We start from the raw sequence: 19,735 nt of genomic DNA on the forward strand, positions 1-19,735 counted from the left end.
ACATCAGGGTGGAGGTCAAGGAGGTGGCTGCACGGAAGGGCAACTCTATCAATGTTGAGGAGAACTCATTAGCTACCCAGGGCCCTGCCAAGAGAATAAAGGGAACTGGGGTGCTATACTCTGAAGGGGATTAAAGGTCAAAGGCTATTATACACACACTTTTTAGGCCTTACATAATTCCTCAACTATCCCTGCCTCCAATTCCTGCCTAGCTCAATACCAAGGCTGATGTGGCTGTGTAAGCAAGGGGTACATCCCTTTATCAACTTTATTTATTTATCCTTTTATCAACTTTATTTATTTGTACCACACTTTATCAACTTTATTTCCTTTGCCTAAACACCACAGTATGACTCCTGAGGCTTCCAGAAGGAATTGAGAGTCTTCTGACCAAGAAATAGCCTTTCAAACAACTTGGAAACTTGTTTGAGAGTGCCATTATCTGGGAGAGATGATTCTCTGAAATTTTCCACTCTAGGCGATTCGTTCTTCCTTAGAAAAAAACATCGATTGTGGTCCAAGGATTCATCCTGCAGAAACTGGCTTGTACACAGAGCACTCAACTTGTCCCAACACCTCTAGCTCCCTCTGTCCCCTCCCTTCAGGCTCCTTTCACCACCCTCTGCCCCCTTCTACCTACCTCTACTGCGTCTCCGGCTCCGTGAGGGATCGGTGTAAAAGGTCAGCTGAGGGTCGTTTTCTGCCTCGGTGCCTGAATCCCCTTCAGGGTTCAGGAAGGCGGATCCAGCTGTAATGAAAAGGATCACAGCAAAGACAGCACCTTCAGTTTTGTCTTCCTGGTATCAAATCACTGGACCAGTTCAACAGAAAAATCCATACAACGAGAGCGAGTTGACTGACAATCTGGGAGGAGTAGCCACGGGGACTGGGGTTTCCTAATACACAGATTTGTCAGTGAAGCAGACCTTCATCTGACAGCAATCATAGAGTCCTACTCTGCCTTGCACCCCCACTCCCAGCCCACTCTCCCACCCGCACAGGCCATTTCTGAAAAGGAAGAAAGGAACATTTTCCTCATTACAGGTTATGACTCTGGTTGATATGAGACCAAAATCATGTCTTAAGGAGCATAGGATATTTTACTTTTGTGGTTTTTTTTTTTCTGGTTCTAGAATTAATATATATTTAATGCAAAAAAAAAAAAAAAAGAATACACAAATATGTGTAAAGGGAACAACCCTGATTTCCTCAATATCCACCATTCAAAGAAACACTACTAACCACATACTCCCCATCTTTTTCTGATACAGAAACTGATGAAGGTTTTTAAATCCTCTTTTAAAAAGGTATTATGCTATACCTTCTATTTCATAACTTCTTTTCCTTCATTTAATATACGGTGGGCAACTTTCCATATTAACACATATTGATCTACATTACCATTTTCAAGGGCTGCATGGTAAGCCACTGGACAGCAGACAGATGTGCCAGGTAGTTAACCAATTCCCTATTAAGGAACACTTAAGCTATTTCCAATTTTTCACTCTTTTAAACAATACTGTGATCAACAGCGTTTTACACACATCTTTGCGTGCTTGTCCGCTAATTTCCTTAGGATAAATTCCTGTTGGTGAAATTACTTGGTCAAAGGTTTTGCATATTTAAATTTTTTTGTAAGTAGCACCAAACTGCCTCCAGAATGACTGTACCAGGGCACACCGCTCTAGCAACACATGAGAATGTGGGTAGTGGATATTAATGGCCCCGCCTCCACTGATATTAGAAATCTACCTGTGAGCTCTAACATCAGACATGGGTACCTCTTGCTTTGTTGTTGATCCGCTTTCTCTGGCTGCTGGAGGTGTGAGAGAGCAGGGTGGCCTGCTGGTGGTTGGAATCCACGGGGCTGGTGGCAATGATGTTATCCTTGTACTTGTTCATCAACGACAGCTTGGCATTGTCACTTCCTGTATAATTCCAGGCAAAAAGGCCAAAAGAAAGTCAGATCAAGGATGTCTGCATAAACTGAGTGGATGGGGTTTCACAGAATTGAAATAAGGAAATATGAAGGGAGAGACTAGCAGAAACCAAATATTCCTCCTTGGTTTCTAGGGGGACTACAAAGCTATGGGAGAAGGAGTGAAATAAGGGTGATTACAATTGAAAATCCAATTTAACTAATTCTGTACTGATGGGGCAACACTTGTCACCCTTTGACTATATACACATTACTGATATTTTTTCTTTTGATTGGCATAGAGTTTTAAAAGAATTTGAATTTGTGTGTATTGAGGTATAACATGCACTCTCTTTCATCACGCTCTGCACCATTCCCTATTGTCTGACGTAAGATATTTCACATATTTATGTTATCTGCTTGGTCTTTGAAGACATTTGAGTTTGTAGTCCCTGAATACCATATAGCTAACTGGTAGATTTAGCACCATGCCAGGTGTTGTGGAGAATATAAGAGAAACTAAAGACATGTCCCCTTCTCAAGGAGTTCTCAGACTTCAAATCTTCCTAGGAAATGGGCTATTCACATAGAATCTCTTCTAGATACGAAACAGAATGGAAACCTCTATGTAATTCCACTCTTTCCAAGCCCCCCTGAAGGTCCATATATCTTAAGCAACAATTCGATATCAAAACCTCTTTCTCAAAGATAGGGCAATTCCTTGAAAGGCTACTGTCTTAGGATTTAATCTACAAGGAGTTGCTTATTCATAGAGGTTGGAGAGAGAAACAGGTGAGCTATTATAAAAGAAAAGTAGTCCTTCCCTCTCTGCCTTTTTTTTGAACCTGATCTTACCACAGCTGCTTTAGGTACAAGTCCCTTCCATCCAGTGTCTCCACAGATGCACAAAGTATCTGAGGTCTGACACCTTGATTGTATCCCATCATTTTCTTTAGAGAAGCACATCTCTTACGAAGGTCACAAAGATAAAAGGCCCCAGACCAAAAGCCTCAGGAATCATAGAAAAGAGCAGGTACCACCACTCCCTCCACTTCAGTGAAGACTCAAATCACCTAAGCAAACGTTCTATCCACACATGCTGATCTTTGCTATTTCCTTACTTGCTGGGCTTTGCTCCTCACACACTAAAAAGGCTCTCACCCATCCTCTGTTGGATATAAACGGATCTCTCCTTCCAGTACAGGGGAGAATTGGAGAGGTATCCAACTTACACTTATTCTTCTGAGTTTCTAGATTAGAAACAGATCCCTTCATCTCAGGAAACAGCTTATTCTTCTTGCCCACCTGGGGAACGGCACTGGCATGTCCCATTATATATGACAACCAGCCACTCAATAAGACAGCGGCTTCTCCCTACCCACTTACTAGCTCCCCGAAGCGAAGGACCAAGCAACCCCGTGTCCTTTTCCCTTCGCACCTGGTGTGAGGTCCATCCCCGCCTTCTCATTGCAGCCCTGCAGGGAGTCGAGGGTGCGAGTGACCTGGCTGGCAAAGTCCTCCCCTCCGTTCATGCACTCCCTCTGCAGGTGGTGCCGCAGGTCTGTGATGTCGTACTCATAGCCATCCAGGATGGGCGTCTCCCGGATGCTCAGGGTGCCGCTGGAGTTGTGGCCCTGCACGCGGGCGTTGCGAAGACTCTCCCGACCATGCCCGCCGATCAGCACAGAAGGGATGTAGTGGATTTCGTTGGCTGCCTCGGCACTGGCACTCTTCTGGGGCTGGGGGACACGGCGGCGCTTGCACCAGCGACGCCGCGTGTACAGGATCATCACCAGACACAAGATGGACAGCAGCAGAGCAATCATGCCACCCTGGGAAGAGAGGACAACAGGTGGATGTGGAAGGATCATGGGCTCTTCCCACAAAGAGTCATAGCCCCTTCAGCTACCTCTAAGCATCACTCATTCATTAATTAATTCATTCAGGTGCATTGAGCAAGCATCATTCGCAGCAAACGGACAGTCTGCTGTGATTTGTGTTTAAGGTGAGAGAAAAATGGAATGCAGATGTCCACTGCATCATTTCAAGTGATCCAAGGTTGCTCTTATTTAGAAAACAATGTGAAGAAGAAAGAAGTCACTGTGATTCTAAGTGTGAGTGTGTGTGTGTTTGTGTGTGTGTGTGTGATTTCAGCTCCAGAAACAGGGGCTAGAGTTAGAAATAGGAGCACAACCCCAACCCTTTCTTTTTTTTTTTTTTTAAATATTTTATTGTACTTCAGGTGAAGGCTTACAGAACAAATAGTTTCTCATGTAACAGTAGCACACATGCTGTTTTATGACATTGGTTAACAACCCCACAACATTTTAACCCTCTAAATTCTCAACTTTTTTTTTTTTTGGTGAAAATACACATAGCCAAAGATACACCATTTCAAAGATTTTTTACATACACATTTAAGTGACATTGACTACGCTCTTCTAATTGTGCTGTTATTCTCACTTAAGATGAAGGCTTACAGGACAAAATAGTTTCTCATTTAACAGTTACTACACATGTTGCCCTATGACAATGGTTAACAATCTCACAACAGATCAACAATATCCTTATTCAACCTTGGGTTCCCTATCACCAGCTTCCTTGTCCCCTTCTGCCCTCTGGCCCTTGTCACTGGACGACTGTACCTCATTAGTCCCATTTGGTTTTATGGGGCTGTCCACTCCCAGGCTGAACAGTGAACCTCGAAGGTAACTTCACCACTGAGCTAAAAGGGTGTCTGGGGGCCATACTCTTGAGGTTTCTCCAGTCTCCTTTAGGCCAGTAAATCTGGTCTTTTTTTTTTTTTTTGTGAGTTAGAATTATGCTCTACATCCTTCTCCAGCTCTGTCCAGAACCCTCTGTTGTGATCCCGGTCAGAGCAGTCAGCGGTGGTAGCTGGGCACCATCTAGCTGTACTGGACTCAGTCTGGTGGAGGTCTTGGTAGCTGTGGACAATTAGTCCTTTGGACTAATCTTTTCGTTGTATCCTGTTCTCTTCATTCTCCCTTGTAACCCTTTCTTTTTTAAGGCAAATCTATCACAATGTAAAGCTGGTTTCAGGCCATTTTTTTAGTAGGGAGATGACATCTGATTTCTGTTTCACACCTTAAGTGGTTAAGCATTCAGCTGCTAGCCAAAAGGTTGGCAGTTCAAATCCACCAGCCACTCCACGGGAGAAAGATATGGCAGTCTGCTTCCCTAAAGATTACAGCATTAGAAACCCTTTGGGGCAGTTCTACTCTGTCCTATAGGGTTGCCATGAGTCAGAATTGACTTGATGGCAGCAGGTTTGGTTTTGGTTTTCACACCTTAAAAAACAATCGTGTGGATTCTAACTCTACTCCCTTAATTATCTGCGAGTCGCGTACATTCCAAACTCAGATTCCTCATACGTAAAATGGAGTTGATACTACCTAATGAGGGCTGTAAGGATTACATTCGGTAACTATCTCAAGTGTCACAGTGCATAGCATAGCAGAGGGTGTCCTCGGTCCAAGTTTAAATCAGGGGAAACCATTGATAAATCCAAAGAGAAGTTCACATCCATCAGAAATTTACAACCAAGTGCAGAAAGGAGTCTCACCATCCGAACATGACTTTTTGGGTTTCTCCCAATCACACAGTCCTGGTTGATGTTACATGTTCTTGCTAAAGCTCAGGGGAAGGCATTGAGACCCATGTCTTGAGTCAGGCAGGTGGAGGAGTTTCCTTCTAAACCTTCTGGTTCTCAAAGGCCATCACCTCTAAGGCCATTACTTAATAATCAGCAGTCCACTCGGTTGTCTATCAGGGACAAGGACATGGCGCCTCGGTGAGACTGACCACTTTGCCCTAACATCCATTCAGCAGAGTCTGGGGGAAGGCCTTGCAAACCCGCTGCTGCACAGCACTTGGTGAGCATAAATCTTCACGAGCACAATCTGTATTCACTCCCTTTACTTTGGTCAATATCCCTCCAAACCTATTTCATTAGGCTGAGGTGTGCCAAATGGTTTTGTCCTCAACCTTGGGCTTCAATCACTGCCACTCTATCATACAGGCTAGAGATGAAAACCCCCTGTTCATCCCCAGTGGGCCATCCACACCAGGCGGGGTCAAGACTATTCCCTCCAACTCGTTCAAGGGGGCTTTTTCCAGTCTCACAATAATTACGCTGTGGGTGTATAAAGTTCTTATCATAAATCTTCCCATTTATCTTCCCTCCCCTACCGTGGCCGTGAGCAAAGGAGTACACACACACATGCGCGCGCGCGCGCGCGCGCGCAAAATGTTGCCTCTTTCAAACAGGCATCACAGAGGAATAGAGAAATGAAGCAACAGTCAGCTGACAAGTGACAAGTCATGCTACATGGCTTGTCAGGGACATACACTGGCCTCTTGGTTTTCAAATTTTTCTTTTATCAATGGAACTCTTTCTCCTGGTTAAATCTTGCATGTTGTTATGGATTGAATTGTGTCCTGCAAAAATGTGTGTCAATTTGGCTGGGCTATGATTCCCAGTATTGTGTGACTGTCCACCATTTTGTCATCTGATGTGATTTTCCTATGTGTTGTAAATCCTAACATCTATGATGTTAATGAGGCAGGACTCAATCTACAGGATTAGGTTGTATGTTGAGTCAATCTTATTTTTTTTTAAATGTGCTTCTACTTTATTTTTTAAAAATTTTTTATTTTATTGTTGTACTTAAAGTGAAAATTTACAATTCAAGTTAATCTCTCATACAAAAATTTATACCTACACTGTTATGTGACCCTAATTGTTCTCCCTATACTGTTAAAGCACATTCCTCCTTTCCACCCCTGATTTCCCGTGTCTATTCAACCAGCTCCTAACCCTCTCTGCCTTCTCATCTCACCTCCGACAAGAGCTACCCATTTAGTCTCACGTATCTACTTGAGCTAAGAAGTATACTCTTTATGAGTACCATTTTATGTCCCATAATCCAGTCTAATCTTTGAATGAAGAGTTGGGCTCGGGAATGGTTTTATTGATGTGTTGACAGAGTCCAGGGGCCATGCTCTCTGGGGTTCCTCCAGTCTCGGTCAGACCATTAAGTCTGGTCTTTTAACTAGAATTTGAGTTCTGCACCCCACTTTTCTCCTGCTCCAACAGAGACTCTCTGTTGTGTTCCCCGTCAGGGCAGTCACTGGTGGTAGCTGGGCACCATCTAGTTCTTCTGGTCTCAGGCTGTTGCAGTTTTCAGTCTATGTGGCCCTGTCTGTCTCTTGGGCTAATGCTTTCCTTGTGACTTTGGCATTCTTCATTCTCCTTTACTCTAGGTGGGTTGGGACCAATTGATGCATCTTAGATGGCTGCTCACTAGCTTTTAAGACCCCAGACACCACTCACCAACGTAGGATGCAGAACATTTTCTTAATAAACTTTGTTATGTTAATTGACCTAGATGTCCCCTGAAAGCATGGTCCCCAGACCTCCACCCCTGCTACTCTGTCCCTCGAAATGTCTGATTGTATTCAAGACACTTCTTAGCTTTGGTATAGTCCAGTTGTGCTGACTTCCCCTGTAGTGTGTGCTGTCCTTCCCTTCACCTAGGATAATTCTTGTCTACTATCTAGTTAGTGAATAACCCTCTCCCTCCCTCCCAACCCTCATAACCATCAAAGAATGTTTTCTTCTGTGTTTAAACCTTTTCTTGAGCTCTTATAATAGTGGTCTTATACAATATTTTTTGCCCTTTTGTGACTGATTAAATTCACTCAGCATAATGCCTTCCAGATTCCTCCACGTTACAAGGTGTTTCACAGATTCATCATTGTTCTTTATCATTGTGTAGTATTCCATTGTGTGAATATACCATAATTTGTTTATCCATTTGTCCATTGATGGGCACCTAGATTGTTTCTATCTTTTTGCTATCGTAAACAGTGCTGCAATGAACATGGGTGTGCATATATCTATTTGTGTGACGGATCTTATTTCTCTAGGATATATTCCAAGGAGCTGCATCATATGGTACTTCTATTTCTAGCTTTTTAAGGAAGCGCCAAATTGATTTCCAAAATGGTTGTACCATTTTACACTCCCACCAACAGTGTATAAGTGTTCCATTCTCTCCACAACCTCTCCAACATTTATTATTTTCTGTTTTTTGGATTAATGCTAGCCTTGTTGGGGAGAGATGGTATCTCACTGTAGTTTTGATTTGCATTTCTCTAACAGCTAATGATTGTGAGCATTTTTTCATGTGTCTGTTAGTAGCCTGAATGTCTTCTTTGGTGAAGTGCCCGTTCATATCCTTTTCCCATTTTTTAACTGAGTTATTTGTTTTTTGTTGCTGAGGTTTTGCAGTATCTTGTAGATTTTAGAGATTAGGCGCTGATTGGATTTGTCATAGCCAAAAATTTTTTCTCAGTCTGTAGGCTGTCTTTTCACTCTTTTGGTGAATCTTTTCATGAGCATAAGCGATTGATTTTTAGGAGCTCCCAGTTATCTAGTCTTTCTTCTGGTGCTTGTGCATTGTTACTTATGGTTCGTATTCTGTTTATGCCACGTATTAGGACTCCTAGCATTGTCCCTATTTTTTCTTCCATGATCTTTACCGTTTTCGATTTTATATTTAAGTCTTTGATCCATTTTGAGTTAGTTTTTCTGCATGCTGTGAGATATGGGTCTTGTTTCAGTTTTTTGCAGCTAGATATCCAGTTATGCCAGCACCATTTGTTAAAGAGACTGTCTTTTCCCCAATTAACGGGCTTTGGGCCTTTGTCAAATATCGGCTGCTCATAGGTGGATGAATTTATGTCTGGATTCTCAATTCTGTTCCATTGGTCTATGTATCTGTTCTTGTACCAGTACCAGGCTGTTTTGACTACCATGGCGGTATAATAAGTTCTAAAATCAGGTAGTATGCTGCCTCCCACTTTGTTCTTCTTCTTAAGTAATGCTTTACTTATTCAGGGCCTCTTCCCTTTCCATATGAAGTTGGTGATTTGTTTCTCCATCTCATTAAAAAATGTCGTTGGAATTTGGATTCGGATTGCATTGTATCTGTAGATCACTTCGGTTAAAACTGACATTTTCACAATGTTGAGTCTTCCTATCCATGAGCAAGATATGTTTTTCCACTTACGTAGATCTCTTTTGGTTTTTTGCAGTAGTGCCTTGTAGATTTCATTGTATAGATCTTTTACATCTCTGGTTAGATTTATTCCTAAGTATTTTATCTTCTTGGGGGCTGTTGTAAATGGTATTGATTTGTTGGTGATTTTCTCTTCAAAGTTCTCTTTGTTGGTTTAGAGAAACCAACTGATTTTTGTATGTTTATCTTGTATCCTGATATTTGTTGAAATCTTCTATTAGTTTCAGTAGTTTTCTTGTGGATTCTTTGGGGTTTTCTGTGTATAAGATCATATCATCTGCAAATAGAGGTACTTTTACTTCTTCCCTACCAATCTGGATGCCCTTTCTTTCTTCTTCTAGCCTAACTGCTCTGGCTAGGACCTCCAGCCCAATGTTGAATAAGAGTGGTGATAAAGGGCATCCTTGTCTAGTTTCTGTTCTCAAGGAGTCAATCTACTTTGAGATATAAAAGAGAGAATCGAGCAGAGAGGAAGCGACCTCATACCACCAAGAAAGAAGTGCTGGGAGCAGAGCATCCTTTGGACCTGGGGTCCCTGTGCTGAGAAGCTCCCAGACCAAGGGAAGATAGATGACAAGGACCTTCTCCCAGAACCAACAGAAAGAGAAAGCCTTCCCCTGGAGCTGGCACCCTGAAGTTGGACTTCTAGACTCCTAGACAGTGAGAGAATGAACTTCTGTTTGTTAAAGCCGTACACTTGTGGTATTTCTGTTATAGCAGCACTGGACAACTAAGACTCATGCCAACACAGGGGTAGGGTAAAAATGAAGTAGCTCAGGTTACAGTTGGGATGGGAGTCCAAAGGCAAGTATTCTAGGCCCTTGCTAATGCCACTTGTCTCCCTTCCATGCTGGCAGCCTCCAAGACACACATACAGAGCCCCTGGAGCACCCAGAGCACTGTGTAGAAAACACAGCACCTCAACGGTGCCATAACTGAGCCCTGGACTAGTTTTTGAACACCACTCTTTGTGTCTAACCCAGTAGTTTTTCAGCTGAAACTTCAGACCCACTGTCCCTGTCTTCACCCCAAACTGAAGCTGCAACAATAGGTAATTAAGCCACACAGAAGGAATAACTTCCTGACTGAGAGAAGTTGTCAGACACTGAATTAGGCTAGTGAAAGCGAGAGGTAATTTTATTCCCTGAAGAGCTGTAAAAGTAGCATAAACATCAATCTCCGAGGAATGGTTTAAACACCATCTTTCCTGCTCATGTGGAGGTTTTTAGGAGGCCCTTCCATTCTTCCTCTGTAATTCTCCTTTCAGTGGTGACCGCTATAGTTATGATAAGATCCAGGCCATGGGTTCATTCCCCATATGAGGCAGTAATGAAACAACCGCAGCTGTCCCTTATGGAGCTTTTAATATGTGTCCGACTGTTCTAAATGCTCTACATTTTTTAACTCTAAGAGGTAGGTACAATTATTTCCCCATTTTACACTTATAAAAGTTGAGGCACAGAGGTTAAATAGCTTGTCCAACGTCACACAACGAATGAGCAGTATAATTGGAATAGGAGCCCAATTATTCCTCTTTCAAAGCCTCCATTCTTAACCACTAGGTTACAGACACCCTGAATGAACTTTTTCTCACTGGGAACATATACATTTAGGCATTAATCTCACAAATCATAAGGCAGAGTAAGAGTGTGGATGATTGCACCCAGGTCTATCCTCCCTTCTCAAAGAAAAAAGAAACTATTCACAGGGTACATCTAGATAAGAGTGGGTCAAAAGAGGCACTGTCATAAACAAAGGATCTTTACTAAGCACCCACTAAATATCCAACTCTGACATTAGTTGGTTGTGGAAAGACAACACTTACATTTCAAGTTCTCCCTGTTCAAATAAGACTATATGCATCACACATTACTACATACCTGGGAGACACCACCTGGCCCTCAATTTAGCTAAATTTCTACAAAGAAAAGCACTAGGATAGTGTTCTGTTTCAACTTATAGACCCACTGAAAATCTCTAGGTTCAGCCCTCTCCTTTTCTAATGAAGAAAAGAAAACGAGGCCCAGAGAAACCCAAGAACTAGAGAGTGTCCAACTGGCACTAGAGTGATGTCCTCTTCACTGCTCTTTTCATGGTGCCATTTTGTTAGCTTCATCTAAAAGCCCCTTTACCATAGCTATGTGTGAAGCCTAAAGACACAATCTGTGGTTGTTGTTGTTAGTTGCCATCAAGTCATTTCTGACTCATGGCGACCTCATGTGTGCAGAGTAGAACTGCTCCATAGGGTTTTCAAGGCTGGGACCTTCTGGAAGCCGATTTTCAGGGTCTGTCTTCTAAGTCACCTCTAGGTGGGTTCGAACAACCAACCTTTCAGCTAGTAGTTACATGCTTAACCATTTGTGCCACCCAGGGAACCTAGAAACACAATCAGGAATATTTTACTCTATTTTTTAATGTAACAACTTATAGGAGGCTAGAACACAGATTTTTGTCTGACCTCAGCTTTCTAATAATCAGTTACCAGTAATGAACTCCAGGCATTAGGTAAAACACAGCACCAACCAAAAAAACCAAACCTGCTGCCATCGAGTCAATTCTGACTCATAGCAACCTATAAGACAGAGTAGAACTGCCCCATAGGTTTCCAAGGAGCGGCTGGTGGATTCAAACTGCCGACCTTTTGGCTAACAGCCAAGCTCTTAACCACTGTGCCACCAGGGCTCCAAAACACAGCAAGGCATAGGAGAAAAGATTCTGAGGTACTAAGGTTGTAGTAAGTTTTCTATGCTTCTATAATCCAAATTGGTGGCAGGTGTCACAACACTTTGCCAAGACTTAGCTATTTGTGGATTATTATGTAAATAATATGCATAATATTATGTAACATTAATATGTAATATTATTTAATAATAACATTATGTAATAATTTGTAAAATCATTACACACAAATTGCTCCAAAATATTTATATGCCTAATCCAGTGAGCTGGTAGCAGGTAGGAGAAATATAAAGTCCCTGGGTGGCACAAACAGTTAAACACTGGGCTACTAAGCAAAAGTTTGATAGTTCAAACCCACCCAGAGGCACCTTGGAAGAAAGGCTTGGAGATCTGCTTCTGAAAGGTGACAGCCATGAAAACTGCATAGGGCAGTTCTACTCAGACACACATGGGGTTGCCTTGAGTCAGAATTGGCCCTATGGCAACGAGTTTGGTTTTGCTCTACTATACTAGGAAAAGGAAATCCTGGTGGCATAGTGGTTAAGTGCTACGGCTGCTAACCAAAGGGGTGACAGTTCAAATCTACCAGGCACTCCTTGGAAACTCTATGGGGCAGTTCTACTCTGTCCTATAGGGTTGCTATGAGTCGGAATTGACTCTATGGCAATGGGTTTTTGATATACTAGGAAAAAGCAAGGGTCTAGTCACCTTGACAACTTTCCCTCTACCTTGAAAATTCAGTGCTCATGTTTGATTAGTTCTGATTCCTGTGACAAACCTTGGTCCTTTGATATTTTCATTATTTTTAACCTTTCTACAGCAGATTTTAAGTAATTTCAATGGAAGTCACAGATGCCCTAGGATATTTCTTTCAAATAATCTAGTAAAGTTAAGAAGTGGCAGATGGAATGGACAGAAGGCCTCGGCCAAGGGCTATCACTGGTTAAGACAAAAAAAGAAACACAAGTTGCACACCTCTTTTTATCTGATAAAAGACAGTTGTTGGGAGAAACCGACTTCCCGCATTCAATTCCACTCTGTGCGTGAGTGCAAGGCAACAGCGTCATCACTAAAGACCTTACACAGAGCACAAGGGAGTTCCTCACATGCACATGCCTTGCTTTTGAGTATGTGTATTACCCTAGCTGTGTTCACAGTGTATTCTTCATTTGTTTGTGTTAGCTTCAGTTTTTAAGGCATTAATGATAATAATACAATAAAAAGACGTTAAGGTATATCTGGACCCAGGTGACAAGTAACAAGTTGCAAACTTTGAACATTAAAAAAATAACACTGACTGCACGATAGAAAATTGTTTTGCTCTTTATTCATCTTATAATGAGTTTTCTGATTGATTATTCTATTGCTTTTTCTCAAAACTGTTAACATTTTGTAAATAGAAGTGTGTGTGGGGTATATGAAAACTCCACATTTGTTAACAAGTTGCTTGCAAAAAAAGTGGCATTTAATATATATTTTTCTTTTAAAAATCAATAAATCATTTGTACCAGCTTTAATAGAGATCAAACAAATGATATCAGCTTTTATTTCATTACAAAATTGACATTTTCAGCACTTACCTAAGAGAGTAGTATGAGGCTTGTCAGATAATTTGTAGATTTGGGAATTTTTATACAACAATGTTTTATATAACTTTGACGGTAATTGCTCAGGGATGGGCAACTCTAGGCAGATTTCCCTTTTATTTCATACTAGTCCTCCAGGCCTAACTACAAAGTTGTCTCATTATCTGATCTGTATATTTATGCTGGGACCTGGGTCACACTTCCCTCCCTTAGCTAACTCCTACTCATCCTTCAGAAGTCAGTTCAGTGACACACCTCCAGCCCACTCTGCCCTAGTCTTACAACACTGCCCATTCTGCGGTTTCCATAGCACTTTCCACATAACTCTAACCACACGTACTTTTCTTAAAAACTGATTGTTACGTATATATGTAGAGGTGTGTGTATATATATGTATACGTATATGTGTATGTATACAAACACACACACGCACATACATATACACAGTGTTTTTATGCAAATAATGCGTGCCTTCTGCGTTTGTTTGCTGGCCATGCCCTCTCGCCATGAGGCACCTTCATAAGAGCCATCATGCCAATCCTCTTTCACACGTTGCTGTAAAAAAAAATTAGCATAGGGCACTTACGAAAATACCTCATGGGGAGAAGGCACGCTAGCAAACAAACGCAGAAAGTACATGTTACTTGCGTAAAAATACAGTATATGTATATATACATATATATATAAACATTTGCCAAGTCAGTATTTTTTATGTGTATAATTTAGTGACATTAATTACGTTCATCATGTTATGCAACCATCACCACTCTCTGTTTCCAAATTTATCCATCACTCTTTACTGAAGCTCAGTGCCCCCTAGGCAATAGCCACAAGTACTTTTATCTTAAATTTGTTTATCTATTTCACCTACTAGACTATAAACTTTATGAGACGAGGGGCCATGTCTAACATACCTCTTATAGATCTAGGGTTGGGCATAGTGCCTGGCATAAAATAGCTGTTTAATAATTGAAGAAGGAAGGAAGGAAGAGAGGAAGGAAAGAATTTATCAACCTTGAATATATTTCAATATTGACATATTCTACACTCCTGAAAAGTAAAACTTACTGTATAAGGAAGTTTCTTATGTGACTCATTCACTCATTCATTCATTCATTCAACAAGTATTTACAGACACGTACTTTATTTTAGGGGCAGTGGTGGTTCAATGGTAGAATTCTCACCTTCCATGCAGGAGACCCAGGTTCAATTGCCAGCCAAGGCACTTCAAGTGTCACCACCACCTGTCTGTCAGTGGAGGCTTGCATGTTGCTGTGATGCTGAACACATTTCAGTAGAACTTCCAGACTAAGACAGGCTAGGGAGAAAGGCCTGGCAACCTACTTCCAAAAAAATCACCCAGTGAAAACCCTATGAATCATAACACTCTGATTCCACTGTGCATGAGGTTGCCATAAGCTGGGGGCTGGCAGCTAACAGCAGCACTTTATTTTAGCAATGCATTTTTCTAGTGGTCTCTGTTATGGGGATACTGCAGTGAATAACACAAATAAGGTTTCTGATCTCAAGGAGTTTATATTATAGTTAAAGGAGATAATCAGCAAAATTTGGTTTTAGAAGGCAAATGCAGCAGAAAAAGGACAAAAAAAGAACGATCACAGATACTAGAAATAGCTAGTCACGATTCCTCTTCATATAACAAAAGAAACTGACGATAGGTGAATATATCACCCTAGGTGATACTCAGGGTAACACCCCCTGGACAGGTAAAATCCTTCCCTAATCCCAAATCAGTGTCCCATCACCAGGAAATCCCAGAATAAAGAAACTGGATCTATCAAATGTCACCGAAGTTTAGGGAGTCACCAGGGTTTTGTGAACTCTTGGCAGAAAAATGGAAAAACTGAGATTATATTTCTAGCTACCATCTGTTAGAAGACTGCAGCCAATCAATCAGCTCACATTTCAAAGCTGAGTGTCACCCTAGGAGTAACCAAAAGAGTGAATCTGAGACATAATTAATTATCCCTCAAGGCCGCCAGACATACTGAATTCAAATTAAATTCCTAACGGAATTAAATGGTGGTTGAAAAATAAGAGTCAAACAGACAAGCTTGGTAGCCAACATCTTCTGTTCTTCTCCAATAACAATGCCCATAGGTCAGGGCAAAGACTCTCTTTCACATGACGACAGTCACTCACATCTGTCTCTGACTTCCACAGGAGAGAAATTGTGCAAGCCCAACTCTGGTCATGTTCTGATCTAGAACCAAAATGTTTCAGCCCAGGGGTAGGGGAACAGATGTGCTAGATTAATGACTTCTCAAGGTCCCTTCCAATCCTGTGATTCTGTGATCCCACTGGAAAATTAAACTGAAATTACTAATAACATGAAGGCCACCAATAAAATAACAGGGCTAACCAGCTGTGTGACTTTGTGTAAGCTGTATAATTTCTTGGAACCTATCCCAGGCCTTCATCTATAAAATGAGGTGACTGGAAAAAACACATTGACCTCTTCCAACCTGAAAATTTCATGATTAATCCTTGTCAAATTGGAAATGGCCCTAAACTGGTAAACTAATAGTAGACAAAATGTCTCCGAGTTCTTCCTGCCCAGTAAATTCAAAAACCAAAGACCAAGGACATGATGAAATGATCCTGCAGATATAGCCTGTCAACACTACATTTAGACAATGGAGCTCCTGATACACATACCCACCCCTCTTCTAATGGTACAAGCAGGTCTTTGAAATCAGATGAACCATCTAAGTTGTGGTAGCACACTCTTTCTTGGGAACCCCTTAACTGCCAGAAGGAGTCCCCAAACTAGAAGAGAAAGCTCCTTGGTTTGTTCCTCTGGCAGACTGTCTTTTCTGTGCTGGCTGGTGAAAATAAATCCATTATCTCCTGCCCATCTCCTTCACAAATGGAAGACAGGTGAAACACTTTAAGCCGATTAAGTAGCGAGTTCAATTTATAAATTATTAGGGACATTACTTCCCCTTGGGGGTTTTCTGAAGTCTTTAATCATGTGGAAATGCTTTCCAGTTGCCACGGGCCACCACATTAATTAAGAGGCCTTGATGTGTCCTCTGGGGCTTCTGACGTGAATTGCACATGCCACTGGCAGGGGACAGACCCACCCTGCCTGGTTAGCCTCTCACTGGAGCCTGATGCTACTGCTGCCTGCTGTCTAGAGGTGCTCCAGAATCCCTTCCCCACCAACTGTCCAAAGCTTTGGGAAGGAACAGGATGTCTCCCAAGATCCTCTCTCATTAAAATGCAACGGGTTGCGTAAAGGTAGGAATCAGGCAACCTTCCATAGAAAGAGATCAACTCTAAGAACTTTCCAGGTTAGGCAGGGTGATATTTGAGGACCCTTCTAACCTAAAGAGGCTATGAGCATGAAATTCTTCTAAGGAGGAAACTCAACTTTATAGCTTTTTTTTTTTTTTTTTCCTTTTTCTTAGGTCTGAAAGTTTTAATACTGTTAGATTTGATTGCTGCCTTTCTTCTTTAATCTGGGAAGTTTGTCTTCAATTTCTTTATGAGACTTCAGGAGTTTCATTTAATGAGAGCCCGAAGCCTACAGGGAAAGTAGGTGGAGGCTAATGTGCTGGAGTCAGCCTGGGCTATTTCAAGTTGTCCTCTTTCAAATTCTTTTTATAGAGCTGCTTTTTTGGGTCTCAGGATTTTTCTTGCCTCAGACCTTTGACTTTGCTGGGCCCAAAGCAAAAACAAGGGAGTGCATTTGTCCATGAGGAACATTCCTGAGCTTAGAGCTTAGATCATTAGTAGCTTTGGTTACCTGTCATTTGCCTTAATGAGAAAGCTAAGGCTGAGTGGAGCTGGGGGAAGCAGGTGGCAGGAAAGCAGCTTGTCATGGCTTGAGTTTTCCAGGTCCAAGTCTACCCCAATGGATCCCCTAATTCCAAAGATAAGCCTAGATCACTGCAGAGTGGGAGAGGAGTAAGGAATCAGGCCACCAGAGCAGAGCTGAGGTCTTCCTGTCCCTCTGGAGGTAGGCCTAGCAATTTTCTGAGAGATGATGCTGCCTAGTCAGACACTACAGATGGGACCCCAGTTGGTGCCATGTGTTAAAAGATGACCCCACATATAGCCCATGTGCTGTGTGTGTGTGTGTGCGCGCGCGCACGCATGTGCACAAACGTGTCTTATGCATGACGGGCAGGCTGGGAGATAAAAGAGTCCACACAGAAGCAGAAGCACTCCAGGTCGCTGTCTCAGCAACTCATGGGCAGAGCTGCATGAGACAGGCTCCCTCTGTGTGCTGTGTGTACCAGCCCTTCAAAACTTCACAAGCCAAGCGTGAAGCCAATAAATAAATATCTCCAGCTAGATAATGCTCAACGCCTATTCTTGATCACGTTCCCTTCTTCCTTTCTTATGTGTTTTTACGCAGTAGGTGATCTTGATGAAATAAAATAATAACAATAATCTGCTCCGTTAGGACCAAACATTAAGGGAATTATTGAACGAGTAACAGAAGAGGCAGCTAGCACAGTGTATGATAACGACCATTAGACTTTAACCCTCTTTCTCTCTGAACATAATGGAGTTGTTAAACCCTTCTTCCTCCCATCTTCTCAAAATTCAGGCAGCCCAGTTTGAGGGGAAGAGAGATGGTCTCAGACAGCTGACAGCTTCCTGTGGGCTGAGCAAGTAAAAATCAACAACATTAGAAACCAGTCATTGAGGGGAGACCTTATGCAAGGCACAAGTGAGGACTCCAATGACTTGAGATGAAAACAGTCCACAGTATAGTTAGTGGGGAAAAGAAGGGGTGGGGAGTTAAGATGTTAAGATTGCTCTGAATTTGGTACATATTCATCAGTATCACTACGTAAACCAGTGAAGACTTAAAAAGTCTGTTTTCTCCCTAGCTAAAAACAGAGAGGGATCCTTAAAAGCCACACTGTTCTGAGGTGCGGTTAGTCAGGGTGGAGGTGGAAGGCCCTTCACATGGCATGCAGACCTTCATCATATTCCTGCCCCACAGTACGTATGTACAACTTTATCATCATGACTGCCATAAGGTCTGGTGTGCCAGGATCTAATAAAATATTCAGGGACCCTGCCCCTGTTCTCTTTCACAGCGAACTCTCCAGGGCCACTCCCTGTACTGGCAAGCAGGACTCTACTCAGCTGATGGTTAGTTTGATGAAGACCTCAAGGGCCACAAACCGACTCATGGCAACCCCATGTACAACAGGATCAGACTATTGTGATCCATAGGGTTTTCACTGGCTGACTTTCAGAAGCAGATAAGTAGATCTTTCTTCCTAGTGTTAGTCTGGATGCTCCACTGAGACCTGTTCAGCATCATAATGCAAGCCTCCATTGGCAAACGGGTGGTGGCTGTGCTTGAGGTGCATTGGCCAGTAATCAAAGCCTGGTCTCCCACATGGAGCATGAAATTTCTACCACTGCCCCCTTTCAAGGAAACTTGGAACTGCATTACAGTCAGGTCACCCAAAAGATCGTTGGCAAAAACACTGCAGGTCACATTTTGCATCAGGACCCAAAAGATAACAGTGAACACTCCCAGTGCAAGTCACTCAATACTGTTCAAGTACAGAGGTTGACAAAACTCTTACATGTTGTGCTCTGATCATAAAGCTCCTCTAACTGGCAACTTATTTGACCCACAATGTTCAAGATTCTAATCACAAGTCCCAAAATTCTAATCAATCACAAGTCCCAAAATTCTAATCAAAGCCCCAAGAAGGACAATAGGCATAGTTGGTCATATCCCTTGTAACACTCCAGCTGTGACTTGATCTTGGCATCCAAGTAAGATGCATAACAGAGCTGAAGAATAATAGCAAAGGGAACAGGCAAGGGAATTAAGGACTAGAGGAGATGCTGATGTACAGACATGATTACAGAATAGTATGCCAAGATCCCCTTCAAGCCCCACATTCCTTGCCACCAAGCTTTGTATGGCATCAAAGAGGGGGAAAAGAGGAAAGCCTGACAGTCAAAAGGGTTTTCTCTTGGGCCATGCACAAAATGCTGTGGCTCTTATTTGTCCCTCTTAAAACATTACTACAATCCAATTTTTCTTTGGACCTAATCAAGCACAAAATCTGGAGAAGAGGCCTGGTTTGTGAAGGCAATCTCTGAGCAAGACACTGGCATTCTCATTAGGACAGGCTTCGTTAAACTACCAGCTCCAACATTAGCAGCATATTGTCTTCAGCTAATTACATTTTGCTGGCAAAGCCACTGTACTAGTCTTCAAATCCTTCCTATCATTAATTAAAAAAAAAAAAGCTGTCCTGTCCAGCTTCCTTCCTTCTTTGCATCCCCCCCACCCCCACCCATCCCTTCATGCCTGTCAGCCTTGTTCTACTGGTTTTCCAAGGTTTCTCTCTTGTATTTGGCCTTTGAGAGGGAGGTGATGAGGTAGGGTAGAGAACCTGTCACTTGTAAGCTTAATTTTTTCACTAGCTGACATGGTC

The 19,735-nt window shown here is 42.2% G+C and overlaps 1 protein-coding gene across 3 annotated transcripts in view; it reads right to left on the reverse strand.

The window, feature by feature from the left end:
* Window positions 1-19,735, reverse strand: part of ASTN1 (astrotactin 1) — a 381,789-nt gene that overhangs the window by 210,185 nt on the left and 151,869 nt on the right. For all 3 annotated transcript variants that reach the window (XM_004372849.2, XM_004372848.2, XM_004372850.2), the window contains exons 3-5: window positions 3,357-3,750; window positions 1,782-1,928; window positions 641-748 (exon numbers count right to left, since the gene is read on the reverse strand). In XM_004372849.2, the coding sequence (XP_004372906.1) occupies window positions 641-748; window positions 1,782-1,928; window positions 3,357-3,750 (649 nt within the window). The remainder of the gene's footprint in view (window positions 1-640; window positions 749-1,781; window positions 1,929-3,356; window positions 3,751-19,735) is intronic.

The sequence above is a fragment of the Trichechus manatus genome, unplaced genomic scaffold (genome assembly GCF_000243295.1).
Source record: "Trichechus manatus latirostris isolate Lorelei unplaced genomic scaffold, TriManLat1.0 scaffold00021, whole genome shotgun sequence".
NCBI classification, from domain to species: Eukaryota; Metazoa; Chordata; class Mammalia; order Sirenia; family Trichechidae; genus Trichechus; species Trichechus manatus.